Source organism: Carcharhinus amblyrhynchos, chromosome 2 (genome assembly GCF_965287045.1).
Source record: "Carcharhinus amblyrhynchos chromosome 2, sCarAmb.v2.hapA, whole genome shotgun sequence".
Lineage (NCBI taxonomy): Eukaryota > Metazoa > Chordata > Chondrichthyes > Carcharhiniformes > Carcharhinidae > Carcharhinus > Carcharhinus amblyrhynchos.
The window spans coordinates 13,749,314-13,761,935 of NC_137325.1; the positions used below are offsets into that span (position 1 = coordinate 13,749,314).

Sequence of the window (12,622 nt, forward strand, 5' to 3'; positions counted from 1 at the left end):
GGGGGGGGGATGTGTGTGTGTGTGCGTGCATGCACAGTAGGCAATTAACCCATGTCTTGACATTGTGTTACAGGAAGCACAATACACTTGTGTTGCTTGCTGCTTTACATTATTGTTGCATATAACCAGCACTAATTGAATTGCTCAATGGATGCACATATTAATAGTGTCCCAATTTCATGAGTAGCTAGTGTTATAGAAAGACCACTTGCAGTTATTAAAAAGGTGGACTGTGATGCAGGAAGTGGGAGCATATTCATTTGGGGACAGATTCTGCGCTCTCAGATTGAGCAACGGCTGAACATGAGATAGCTTGCATCAAGGTTTTCAGACGTTGTACTGGAAATCTTAGTGGAAGGGGTAGTGAGTAGTACTATATCTGCAGGGTGGCAGCTGGCACTCCTGATAGATACCTATGAGGTAGACGGAAGTCAATTCAAAGAGTGTTGCTCTTAGAACGTGGATACAGGCAAGAAATGTGATTCTCTCACACAAGTTATCATGGTGATTGGTCTTCATTTTCAAAAGTCACAGCTTGCTAACTGCATCCCTAGCCTCATCGTTATTCCATTCGCTACATCCCCATCTCCCAACTACCACTAATTTCGAGCTATATGTACTCAACCCTCCAATTCAGACACTTCACCTCACTCTTGACACATGCATTCACAGCTTTGAAACACTCAAAGCTTTTCAACCATTAAAGCCATGTTATCAAAGTATAATGCATGATTCTCACTGATCCACTTCCTTTTTTCTTGCAGGTGAAGGAGATACATAACAGCACACTGCAGCAACGCGCTAGAGAAGGAGTGTGTTTGCATGCTTTAACGATTATTGAGACAACAATGCTGACTGTCACTCAAAGGAGCAGACAGCACTGAAACAACCAGTGATGTCAGTATACCTGGAGGTCTTAGTGGAAGAGGTGGTGAGTAGTACTTTATCTGCAGGGTGGCAGCTGGCACTCCAGATAGATACCCGTGAGGTAGAAGGAAGTCAATTCAAGGAGTGTTGCTCTTAGAACATGGATGCAGTGCAAGAAATTTGATTATCTCACACGAGATATTATGGTGATTGGTCTTCATTTTCAAAAGTCACAGCCTACTAACTGCATCCCTAGCCTCATCCATTATTCTGTTCACTACATCCCCATTTCCCACTAACTTCAAGCCAAATGTACTCAACCCTCTAATTCAGACATTTCACCTTCACCCTCTAAATGCAGTACTACTCATCACCTCTTCCACTAAGACCTTCAAATTAATGATTTGGACGAGAATTTAGTAGTCATGGTTAGTAAGTTTGCAGATGACACCAAGATTGGTGGTATAATGGGTGATGAAGAAGGTTATTTTAGATTGCAATGGCATCTTGATCAATTGGGCCAGTTGACTGAAGAATAGCAGATGGAGTTTAATTTAGATAAATGCGAGGTGATGCATTTTAGTATACTGAACCAGGGTACCACTTACTTAGTTAATGGTAGGGTGTCGGGGAGAGTTATAGAACAAAGAGATACAGGAGTACAGGCTCAAAGCTCCTTGAACGTGGAGTCACAGGTGGACAGAGTGATGAAGAAGAAATTCGGCATGCTTGGTTTGATTGATCAGAACATTCAATACAGGAGTTGGGGCATCTTCTTGAAGTTGTACAAGACATGGGTAAGGCCACACTTGGAATACTGTGTATAGTTCTGGTCACCCTAATATAGAAAGGATATTATTAAACTGGAAAGAGTGCAGAAAAGATTTACTGGGATGCTACCAGGACTTGATGGTTTGAATTATAAGGACAGGCTGGATAGACCGGGACTTTATTTTCTGGAGCATTGGAGTCTTAGGGGTGATCTTATACAGGTCTATAAAATAATAAGGGGTATAGATCAGCCAGTCAGTATCTTTTGCCAAAGGTAGGGTGGTCTAAAACTAGAGGGCATAGGTTTAAGGCAAGAGAGGAGAGATATAAAAGGGCCCAGAGGGGCAATGTTTTTCACAGAGAGGATGGTGAGTGTCTGGAACAAACTGCCAGAGGTAGTAGTAGAGGCAGGCACATAGGTAAGATGGGTATAGAAGGACATGGGCCAAACGAGGGCAATTGAGACTAGCTTAGGGGTTTAAAAAAAAAGGGACAGCATGGACAAGTTGAGCTGAAGAGCTTGTTTCCATGCTGTAAACCCTATGAACTAATTCCTCTCCACTCATTCCACTTCTTCCCCATCCCTCAATCTCTTCTAACTGAGAAGCTATAGGGGTGTGTGCACAGGTATTTTACTTTCTTGTTTCCTCTCACAACAAGCGATCATTGTCCCTTTACCATTTCTGGTATCCAAGAACTGGAACCCACCCAGTTAGCGTAAGAAGAGGAGGAGGTAGTAAGTGATGATGAACAGATACCAGCACTCGAGCTCACATTTGCAGTCACCAGTTCAGGTACTGACATTGTAAGTATTTTAGAGGCTAGGATAGAGGCACACAATGAGACACTGAGCATAACAGCACAGGCGCCAGAGCAGGAAGAAAGGATAAAGCAGGTGCCAGCTTATTGCTGTAATGATTCACACTTGAGTTGGAGGTTGATGGGCATATATGACCAAATATTTGGTGCATTGAAATGTCAAGGAGTGTGGTGTTGTCCAAGGTCAACTTAGTACAGGGTTTTCCTAAAGCTCTGAACCCATCCTTCCCAATCGGGAATGGTTGGTCACTTCTATTAGCATACTGCTGAAACCCACCATGACACAGCTTCCAATGTCTGATCTCTCAGCTTTTATTGCAACGCGAGCAACTTCGAAAGGTTTGAGGGTTTTTCAGAATTACGAAGGGATTTTGGGAAGAATGGATAGAAAAAGACTTTCTCTGCTCGATAATCAACAGTGAAGGGTAATTGATTTAAAAGGATTAAGACAGCAAGTAAACAGGTACTGAGAATTTTTTTGCAGATGATTACTGGAGCTTGGAATGTTTCAAACAAGAGTGTAAGAACATAAAAACATAAGAACATAAGAAATAGGAGCAGGAGTAGGCCATCTAGCCCTTCGAGCCTGCCCCGCCATTCAATAAGATCATGGCTGATCTGTCGCTGCTCAGTTCCACTTTCCCGCTTTCTCCCCATAACCCTTAATCCCCTCGCTTATCAAAAACCCATCAACCCGCTTCTTAAAAATATTTAGCGAGGCAGCCTCCACCACCTCAACGGGCAGAGAATTCCAGAGATTCACCACCCTTTGAGTGAAGAAGTTCCTCCTCAACTCCGTTCTAAAATGCCCCCCCTTTATCTTGAGGCTGTGCCCCCTAGTCCTACTGTCTTTTTTGAGCAGGAAGAGTCTCTCCACCTCCATCCTATCCATCCCATTCATCATCTTATACGTCTCAATGAGATCTCCCCTCATTCTTCTAAACTCTAACGAGTACAAGCCCACTTTATTCAGCCTCTCCTCATAGCTCAACCCCCTCAACTCCGGTATCAGCCTAGTAAACCTCCTCTGCACTCCCTCCAAGGCCAAAATATCTTTGCGCAGGTGCAGTGCCCAAAACTGCACACAGTACTCCAGCTGCGGCCTCACCAATGCCCTATACAGCTGCAGCAAGACCTCCCTACTTTTATATTCAATCCCCCTCGCTATGAATCAGAGAACACGGCATCTATTAAGGAAAAAACTGAACAAATGTTTGAAGCAGAAAAATGGTCATGGGGAAAGGGAGGGGCCGTGAGATTAATCTTGGATTGCTCTAGTAAAGAGGGAGTATAGAAACAATGGGCCAAAAAGCTTCTGTGCCTTAAACCTTTAAGGAACTACACGTGGAGCTGCTTTTATGGAATCAGTCTTAAGATGCTTGTATAATCTTAGCTGTAATCATACAGGATGTGTGTCTTTGTTTAGGGAAAATATTTACTCAATGGAAGTCAAAAGTTAAAATAAAAATTATTCTGGTAACTGACATGAATAACATAGGAACAAGTGATTCTGAATTTTCAATTCCTTGTCACTCAACAGAAGACACAAAGGTTTATAATGTAATCAATTAAGTGGAGTTGACAGTTTACAGAATTCAGGTAGTAGGGAATTGTGAAAAAACGTCTGCTAGTTGACAGGATTAGATTTGTTCATTGGCATGCAGTACATTAATGGTAACAAAGGTCTCTTCACACAGCTACAACAAAAATGCAGTAATTGGAATTTATAAATGAAATTCAAGTAATTGCATTTATAAAAATACAAATCAGTAAATACATTTTCTCCTTATCTACATTTAGCTGATTAATTAGTCTAATAATTATCACTCACATGGAATTTGACTTCTACTAGCTTATTGCAGAAACCTAGAAGATAATTTTTAAAATGCAGCAATATCTATTCATTAAAATAAAGCATTCCATGATTTAGTTTATTTTTATTGTTATATGGAGGGAGGTACGGTTAACCCGCACACATTATTTCTTAAAAAAAGGAACAGTTATCGGCATGTAAATACACATTCAGGGGCAAGGCCGTTGCGAAGAAAATGGTTAGTCCAACAAACTTAATGACAAACAACAGAGACAGGTACTAATAATAGTAAAGGCATTTAAAGCTGTAATCTAATCTCAGGGTTAAGAGACTGCTATAAAAACTACATTTATCCTTGCTGTTTAGGTTGTAACCTGAACCCCAAGATTAGATTGGATAAACCATCTGAACACACCGTAGTAACCATTCTATATTTATCCTCCAGATTTGTATTTTAAGGTAAAACATATCAGGAAAATTCCATTTCAGTATTTAGCATTTTAAGTTCTCTTTTGCATTTGAAATATTAAAATTTAAAAGCTCAGGACAAGGACTTAATGTGTTCATGTCACCACTCTTGCCTCATTGATATATTGTTAACAAACATTACTGGCAGAAACTACATGTAAACTCGTTGAACTTATAGACTCAGAAACTGTACTACTACCAATTAGTCTGGCTACTGCCCAACGAGTTTCCATCCACCAGCCTCTAACTGACTGAACTTGTTCCCAAATTGACCAACTTATTCCCTAATTTCACTCGCTCCCTCCAAATAAACAGTGTTGCTACAGAGACATGCCTAGATCCTAGTTTGCCTGCCTTTTTGTGGGATATGTGGAATATTTTCTTTCAATCCCAATCAGACCACTTTCTTCACATCTTTTTCAAGTACATTGGTGACTACATCAGCACTGTCTCACTGTCAGCCCACTAACTCCTACAACTACCTGGCTAGCACTTCCTCACAAACTGTTTCCTGCAAGAACTCTTTTCCATTCGTCCAGTTTCTCAGCCTCCATTGTTTCTTTTCTGATGGTGTTAACTTCTACACTAACACTTCAGGATGTCTTCATTTTACCTCAAAATTTTTCCAACTACCACGACTGACAGTGCTCTTGACTGTGTTCGTGTCTTTTCATTCTATTCATTTCAACGATTTTTGCTTTCAACCCTTCCCCTCCTTTCTGAAATCCCTTGCCCCCAACTTCCACCCCTCCCGGATCATTCTCTGTCAACTCTGGGATGATACCAGCAGCAAGCACATCTCCCCTTCTCCTTTCGGCATTCCAATTCCATCTCAACATCATCCCAGCAGCCCCACCCTGTCCCAATGCAAGTAGAAGCCCTTAAAACTTTCTCTTCTTATAATTATGCCATTACATGATTAAATCTGTCTCCAAAGCACACTCAGGTGTTGAATTCCAAATCCTAACAACATGCTGTTTAGAAAAGCTTTTCCTCAGGATACCACTGGTTCCTTTGTCAATCCCCACCTTAAATCGATGTCCACTGATTCTGTCAATGGGAACTTTTTTTTCTAACTATTCTGTCTTGACCCTTCATGATTTTGAACACCTCTATTAAATCTTCTCTAAACCTTTCTTCTCTACAAGAACAACTCTGGGGTCTCCAATCTATCTTTGTAACTGCAGTCCTCACCTCTGGAACCATTCTCATATCTTTCTTTCACCCTCTCCAATACCTTTACATTCTTCCCAAAGTGTGATGCCTATAATTGGACACAATACCTCATTTGAGACAGAGCCAGTGTTTTATAAAAGACTGACCATAACTTCCTTGCTTTTGTACTTTATGCCTTAAGTCACAAAGCCAGGAAAGTTGTGTCACTTTCCCAACTTACCTTGCCACCATTAACTATGTGTGCGCATGTACCCTTAGATCTCTCTATTCCAGCTCTTATACTTCCTTTGACACTGCCTCTGTCATTCTTCCTACCATGATGTGGAGATGCCGGCGTTGGACTGGGGTAAACACAGTGAGAAGTCTGACAACACCAGGTTGGACTTAAACCTGGTGTTGTCAGACTTCTTACTGTATTCTTCCTACGAATCATTTCGCATTTCTCCGCATTAAATTTCAATCACCACTTGCCTGTTCATTTGAAGTCTATCATTCAGCTTCTTGCAGTGCATGATACTCCCAAAGTATGCGTCCTGCACACCTAAATCTAGTGATTAATGTAGATCAAGAAAGAAACACACTCCATACACCCCCACCCTATATACCTTCTTTCAGCCTGCAAAGCTGTTTATTACTATTCTCTTTCTTGTCACTCAGTCAATTCTGTACCTATCCTGTCACTATCCCTTTCATTTCATGAGTTTTAATTCTGCCAGCTAACCTGATATGTGGCACTTTATCTAACACATTTTGAAAGTTCATGTGTACCACATTGACTACACTGTGTTCATCAATCCTCTTTGTCACCTCAAAGAACTCAATCAAATTAGTTGAACAAGGTTTGTCTTTAACAAGTCTATGCTGGCTTTCATTAATTAATTTTGTCTTGCATCATTGTTTCTAAAAGGTTAAACTGACTGGCCTGTATTTCCTGGGTTTATCTGTTCTTTCTTAGAAACAACAGTACCATATTTGTCATTCTCATCTGGCACGATCCTAAGATGGAAGATTATGGCCAGTGTCTCCACAATTTCAACTCTTACTTTCCTCCTTTCCTTCAGATACATCTCATTCAGTCCAAGTCACTTATCAACATTAAGAACTGCCAGCCTTTTTACTATTGCCTCTTTATCACCTGCGAGCCCATCCAATGTCTCAATTACCTCTCTTTCCACCATGACTTTCACAGCATCTTCTTCCTTGGCAAAGATAAGTGCTAAGAACTCATTTAGTACCCCTACCATACCCTATCCTTCAGTGTAAATCTACTTTTTAGTCCCCAACTGGCCACAACTCATCTATCACCTTTGATATGACAACAGAAGACTTTGGAATTGCCTTTTACTTTAGCTGCCAGTCTTTTCTCATTACCTCCGTTTACTGCTCTTAGATCCTTTTTACTCCACCTCTGAAATTTCCATATTTTGCCCAGTTTTCACATGTATTAATATCTGTCATACGCACCTTTTTCCTGCTTCATCTTACTCTCTATCTCTTTTGTTATCCAGGAGGCTCTGGCTTTGTTTGTTCAAACTTTCCCCTTCTTGGAAATATACCTCAATTTAAGTGTTTTTTTAATGGGAATCTGTCCTAATCTATTTATGGTAATCCAATAACATAGCATTAATTGGGTTTGAAGACAGATTTGCAAACTTTGTTATACAGCAAACTTTCATCATTAACACTGGCATCCACCTCACAATGTAGAAATTTGCTCAGGTATGTCTTGCACACAAAAACACAGGATAAATCAACCCAGCCAATTACTGCCCACCAGTTTATTCTCAAACATGAGTAAAGGTGATGGTCATCAGGTCATCAACACTGGAAGCAGCATTAGCTTATAAAGAGCCTGCTTACGGATACTCAGCTAGGGTTCCAACAGCTCCACACCTCAAGACAGCCTTGGTTCAAACATGGCCAAAGAGCTGATCTTCAAAGATGAAATAAAAGTGACTGTCCACGTGAATAAGGTAGCATTTGACTCAGCCCAAATTATGGTTATCAGGGGAAAAACTCTGTTGTTTGGAGTTATACCTAGTGCAAAGAAAGATGGTAATGGTTGTTGGAGGTCAACCATCTCAATTCTAGGACATCACTGCGGAAGTTCCTCTGGATAGTGTCCTAGGCTCAACCACCTTCAACTGCTTCATCAATGGCCTTTTTAACACTATAAAGATCAGAAGTGGGGTTGTTCACTGATGATTGCACAGTGTTCAGCACCATTTGTGACTCCTTACATACTAAGGTAGCCCACATCCATAATCAACAAGACCTGGAATATATCTAGGCTTGGGCTGACAAATGGCAAGATATGATTTATGCCACACAGGGCCAGGAAATGACCTTCTCCAACAAGAAAAGAAATCTAACCATCGTCCCATGACATTAACATTGCTAAATCCACCACAAATATCATCCTGGAAATTATTATTAATCAGAACTGGAATAGCTTTATACATATTGTAGTTACAAGGACAGTCATAGACTAGGAATCCTGCAGCAAGCAATTCATGTCCTGTCTCCCCAAAGCCTGTCCACCATCTACAATGCACAAGTCAGGAGTGTGATGGAATATTCTCCACTTGCTTGGATAATTGCAGCTCCAACAACATTCATGAAGCTTGGATAAAGCAGCTCACTTGATTGGCATTCACTCCCGCCACCACTGATGCATTGTAGCAGCACTGTACCTCCTACAAGATGGACATCATCACTTCAAGACTCCATTAACAGTACCTTCCAAATCCATGACCACTACCATCTAGAATGACAAGGACAGCAGATACGTGGGGACCCCATCACTTCATGCTTCCCTCCAAGTCACTCACCATCTTGACTTGGACCTGTATTGCCATTCCTTCACTATCAATGGGTCAAAATCCTGGGACTTCCTCCCTAACAGCGGGTGTACCTACACTACATGGACTGCAATGATTCCAGAAGGCAGCTCACCATCACTTTCTCAAGGACAAATTACAGATGAGCAATAAGTGCTGGCCTAGTTAGCAATGCAAACATTCCAAGAATCAAACAACAAAAAAAAATCAATTAGACCATCAGGAAATAAAGAGGAAAAATACAACATGAAACTAGCATACATTATGCACCTCCTGACAGCTAGCAATGAAAGGGTTCTGGCAGAGGCTGAGGAGCAGTGCATTAAACTCTTTGTAAAAAATCCGATCTCTAATGCCTAGCATATTTGAATTCCAATGACAATCCAAACACATAAGCTCTTTAATCCATAAGCATCCCTCTGAAACAGATACTTAACTTGTAAGCATGAAACCACAAAAGAAATGATAGCTCCATACATATCAAGCTGTCAAATGTCCCTCTTAACCTTAGATTTATTACGTTTTGATCCTTATTAATTTCCATGAATATTATTTACAATAATGCATGTTATCTTCCAAATTGGTATCAGATTTATCACTATATGACCTTTATACAAGTTCTCTCTCCTTGTTACACTAAAGCTGTCATTATCAACAAAGCTACTTCAATTGGAAATCCTGTAGAAATTTTCTTGTATGAGATGTCCAAGTTTAACTATCTCAGCTTTATTCTGGAAAAGCAATTGACCTGGAATTTGCTGAAATGGGTATTTTGTGGTGTGCCTTGTTAATTAGGTTTGCTTTTGCATGTTTGGGTTTTAACATTTTGCTTGAATAAAGTTGTTTGAAGTCTGAATAGATAACAGTTTTGAAGAGTCATACGGACTCGAAACATTAGCTTGTTTCTCTCTCCACAGATGTTGCTAGACCTGCTGAATCTTTTCAGCCTTTTCTGTCTTCAGTTCAGATTTCCAGCATCTGCAGTACTTTGCTTTTATTTCTGCGCACCTGATTTGACTTTGATTTCAGCCACTCTAATGTCCCTTTCTATTCATTCCTTTTTTAATGTTTCAGGGTCCTGGTGAACAACTGGATTACTATACCTTCTTAACAATGGGATTATAGGATTTAGAAATACTTAAAGCAAGGAGTAAAAAGGTGAATTAGATTCGCTTCAAGCTTCATATTCTCATCAGCCTCTGGGTAAAACAGCTTTTTCTGAATGCCCTATTTGATTTACTGGTGACTATGTTATGGCCTCTAGTTTTGACCTTTTCCACAAGTGCAAACAAAATTATAAGTCTGCTTGAATAAAACTGTTACAATTTTGAAGACAGCTGAGGTCACTCCAAAGTCTTCTCGTTCCAAGAGAAAAGATTGAGGGAGAGGAAAAAATTAGAAAGTGTTGAAAAGCATGGAAAATTTAAGATGTCATTTTCAAAATATCCAACAACAGTGGATAACTAAAAGAACGAAACTCCAGATTTTCATATAAGTAGTTGATCCCTGGCCATCATCACACTGCTGAAAGGATACTTCTGCTGTTAATTTCTGAACTTAATGCTTTGTGACAGGTTTAATGAACAATAATGTGCAAATGTAACAATGCAAAAAACATGGAGCGGTTCAGGATGAAATGCTGGTTTTGCGAAGCCAACAGTGGTGTAGCATAAATAATCCAATGGCTTGTGAAGATTTACAATTCACAGGGAACCTCTTGTAATTCGAGGAAAGTGTAACTTTGAAATGTACGGTTACTCAGCATGTAATTTTGTTAATGACAAAAGAAGCAAACCTCCCATTTGTTAGTAAGGAGGGAATTCATCCTGACAGTGCTTCATACAGAGTTAGTTCTAATACCAGAGAAAATTCTCTAGCTAACTTCTGCATATTTTGTCATTGAGCTATATTATTTCCTTTTATGGTCCATAATCAACAGCCGAAGTTAGGTGATTAAAGAAAAACAATCTGCACTGGAGATGCTTCTAGTTAGCAGCGTCCTTTGGAATGAGCATGTCTGGCTTGGGTTACAGGCAGTAAAATGATAAATCTTTGGCCTACAGGTGGAAATTTAACAAAACACCCAGTGAGTCAGTCCTCAGTCAGTATATCATACTGGCCTCAGCATATTTTGGTGCTTGATTCTTCCTTGGAATCCTAGTTTTGGCCCTATCCACTTCTACAATAATTATAGTACTATCCCCTACTGGCATCTGGCCACTAGATTCAGGACATTCTGTTTTTACAAGTTATGTTCTAAAGGGACTTACTCAGTCTCTTTGCTGCCATCCGTACAGCCAGCTTCTTTATCCTGTCCTTGTATACTGATCCCAAGGGAGTTTAAAGCACGTAACAGAATAGTTTCCATAGCCTCTACTGACAGCTTCTCAAGAACGATGACACGGCAGCGACTCAGTAATGCTGAATTAATCTGAAAGGAAGGGTTCTCTGTTGTCGCGCCAATCAGTGTGATCGTTCCACATTCGACGTGAGGCAGCAAAGTGTTCTTGAGGAAAAGAAAAGAAAGTTGTTACCACACAAGAGACAGAAAATGTAAGTTTTATTTTCCATGGTTTACAATTGTTTCATCCATAGCAAACAGAAAACAGCTTAAGTAAAAGTGATTAGGAGAAAATGTAAATTAGCCAAGCAAGAAATTCGACATACCAGCCTGTGCCAAAGTTATACATCAAAAATGTTTCAGTGAAGTATTCAATCTGTACTGATTATTTAAATGGAATGGTTCTGATATCCTCAACAGGAGACAAATACTTTTCTTCTACTTTTGAAATGTGATTTGCAATATAAAACAAGTATCTTAAAACACGTGTTCCCAAAGTTTTGGATAGCAAACAAATTTGCTTACCTGTTGTGTTTTATTGAAATGGTGAATTTCATCAAAGAATACAACTGTTCTTCTTTTGAATAGCTTTCGTTCATTCTGAGCTTGTTTTACAACCTCTCGAATGACGTCTATAGATGCACTTGTAGCAGAAAGGCTGACAAATCTTGTACTGCTCTGCTTCTTACAGTTGCTGGCTAAAACATGGGCTAATGATGTCTGGAAAAGAAAGTTGTTTTTTTTTACAAAAGGTCTGTGCTAGTAGTTTTTCATTTTCAAGCATTAGAGTGCAGAATTGATACATAAAATAGTATAATTCTATAATCTATATATTTTATAACCTGAATAGTAATGGAAGGAGTTGAGTGACAGATTGGGGGGGCGGGGGGGGCAGCATCGGCTGACCAGGCTGAGACCACAGAAGCCCTGTCAACTTTAACAACTTTAAATAAAATGCTGCTGTCTCCTGCCTGACGGATCGAAAGTCATGTTGACAAGTGAGAGCTCAAACAAGAAATACGAGACCACAATGGATCTTGCCAAATGAAGGAGAAAATTTGTTAAATGAGGACGAAGGCTTCCTTGAGGCTTGGAGGAGCATTCCTGCCCCATAAGGAAACCAGGAAAATAATTTTATACTGATCTCCAGTACCTTTTCTGGCCCAAGGTCTGACTCCTAGCAGATTTTGCCTGACATTTCAAACCAGTGTTTGATGACATAATTAGACCTATTTGCTTATTTAAAGTAGGGCCTCACTTTTTTCCTCACCTGCTCAAAAGAACAGGGTAACATGGTGACACATCAGGAAGTGAGATCAGTGTGATAACTGACATTCATTAATCTAAACTTTAAAAGATTCAATGGACAAAATGGCCTCCATCTGTGTTGTACAATTGTACGATTGTGTTCCTAGTATGCAGCTAGGGAGTGCATAGTGGGAATTCTGATACAAGGCTGGGAAGGGCCCAAAGGATTTTTGCCAATTGATTTTAAAAAGTAATGAATTCCAAATGGAAGGTCAAAAT

General features: G+C 39.9%; 2 protein-coding genes across 5 annotated transcripts in view; one reads left to right on the forward strand and one right to left on the reverse strand.

Annotated features, from left to right (window-relative positions):
• wrnip1 (WRN helicase interacting protein 1) overlaps positions 1-12,622 on the reverse strand; it is a 44,162-nt gene that overhangs the window by 23,731 nt on the left and 7,809 nt on the right. For all 3 annotated transcript variants that reach the window (XR_013888556.1, XR_013888557.1, XM_080202742.1), the window contains exons 2-3: positions 11,621-11,815; positions 11,025-11,260 (exon numbers count right to left, since the gene is read on the reverse strand). Coding sequence is in view for 1 of the 3 variants with exons in the window: in XM_080202742.1 (XP_080058868.1) it covers positions 11,025-11,260; positions 11,621-11,815 (431 nt within the window). In the remaining 2 variants the exon portion in view is untranslated. The remainder of the gene's footprint in view (positions 1-11,024; positions 11,261-11,620; positions 11,816-12,622) is intronic.
• LOC145352588 (uncharacterized) overlaps positions 11,192-12,622 on the forward strand; it is a 153,581-nt gene continuing 152,150 nt past the window's right edge. For both annotated transcript variants that reach the window (XM_080202710.1, XM_080202720.1), the window contains exon 1: positions 11,192-11,307. The gene's annotated coding sequence lies outside the window, so the exon portion shown is untranslated. The remainder of the gene's footprint in view (positions 11,308-12,622) is intronic.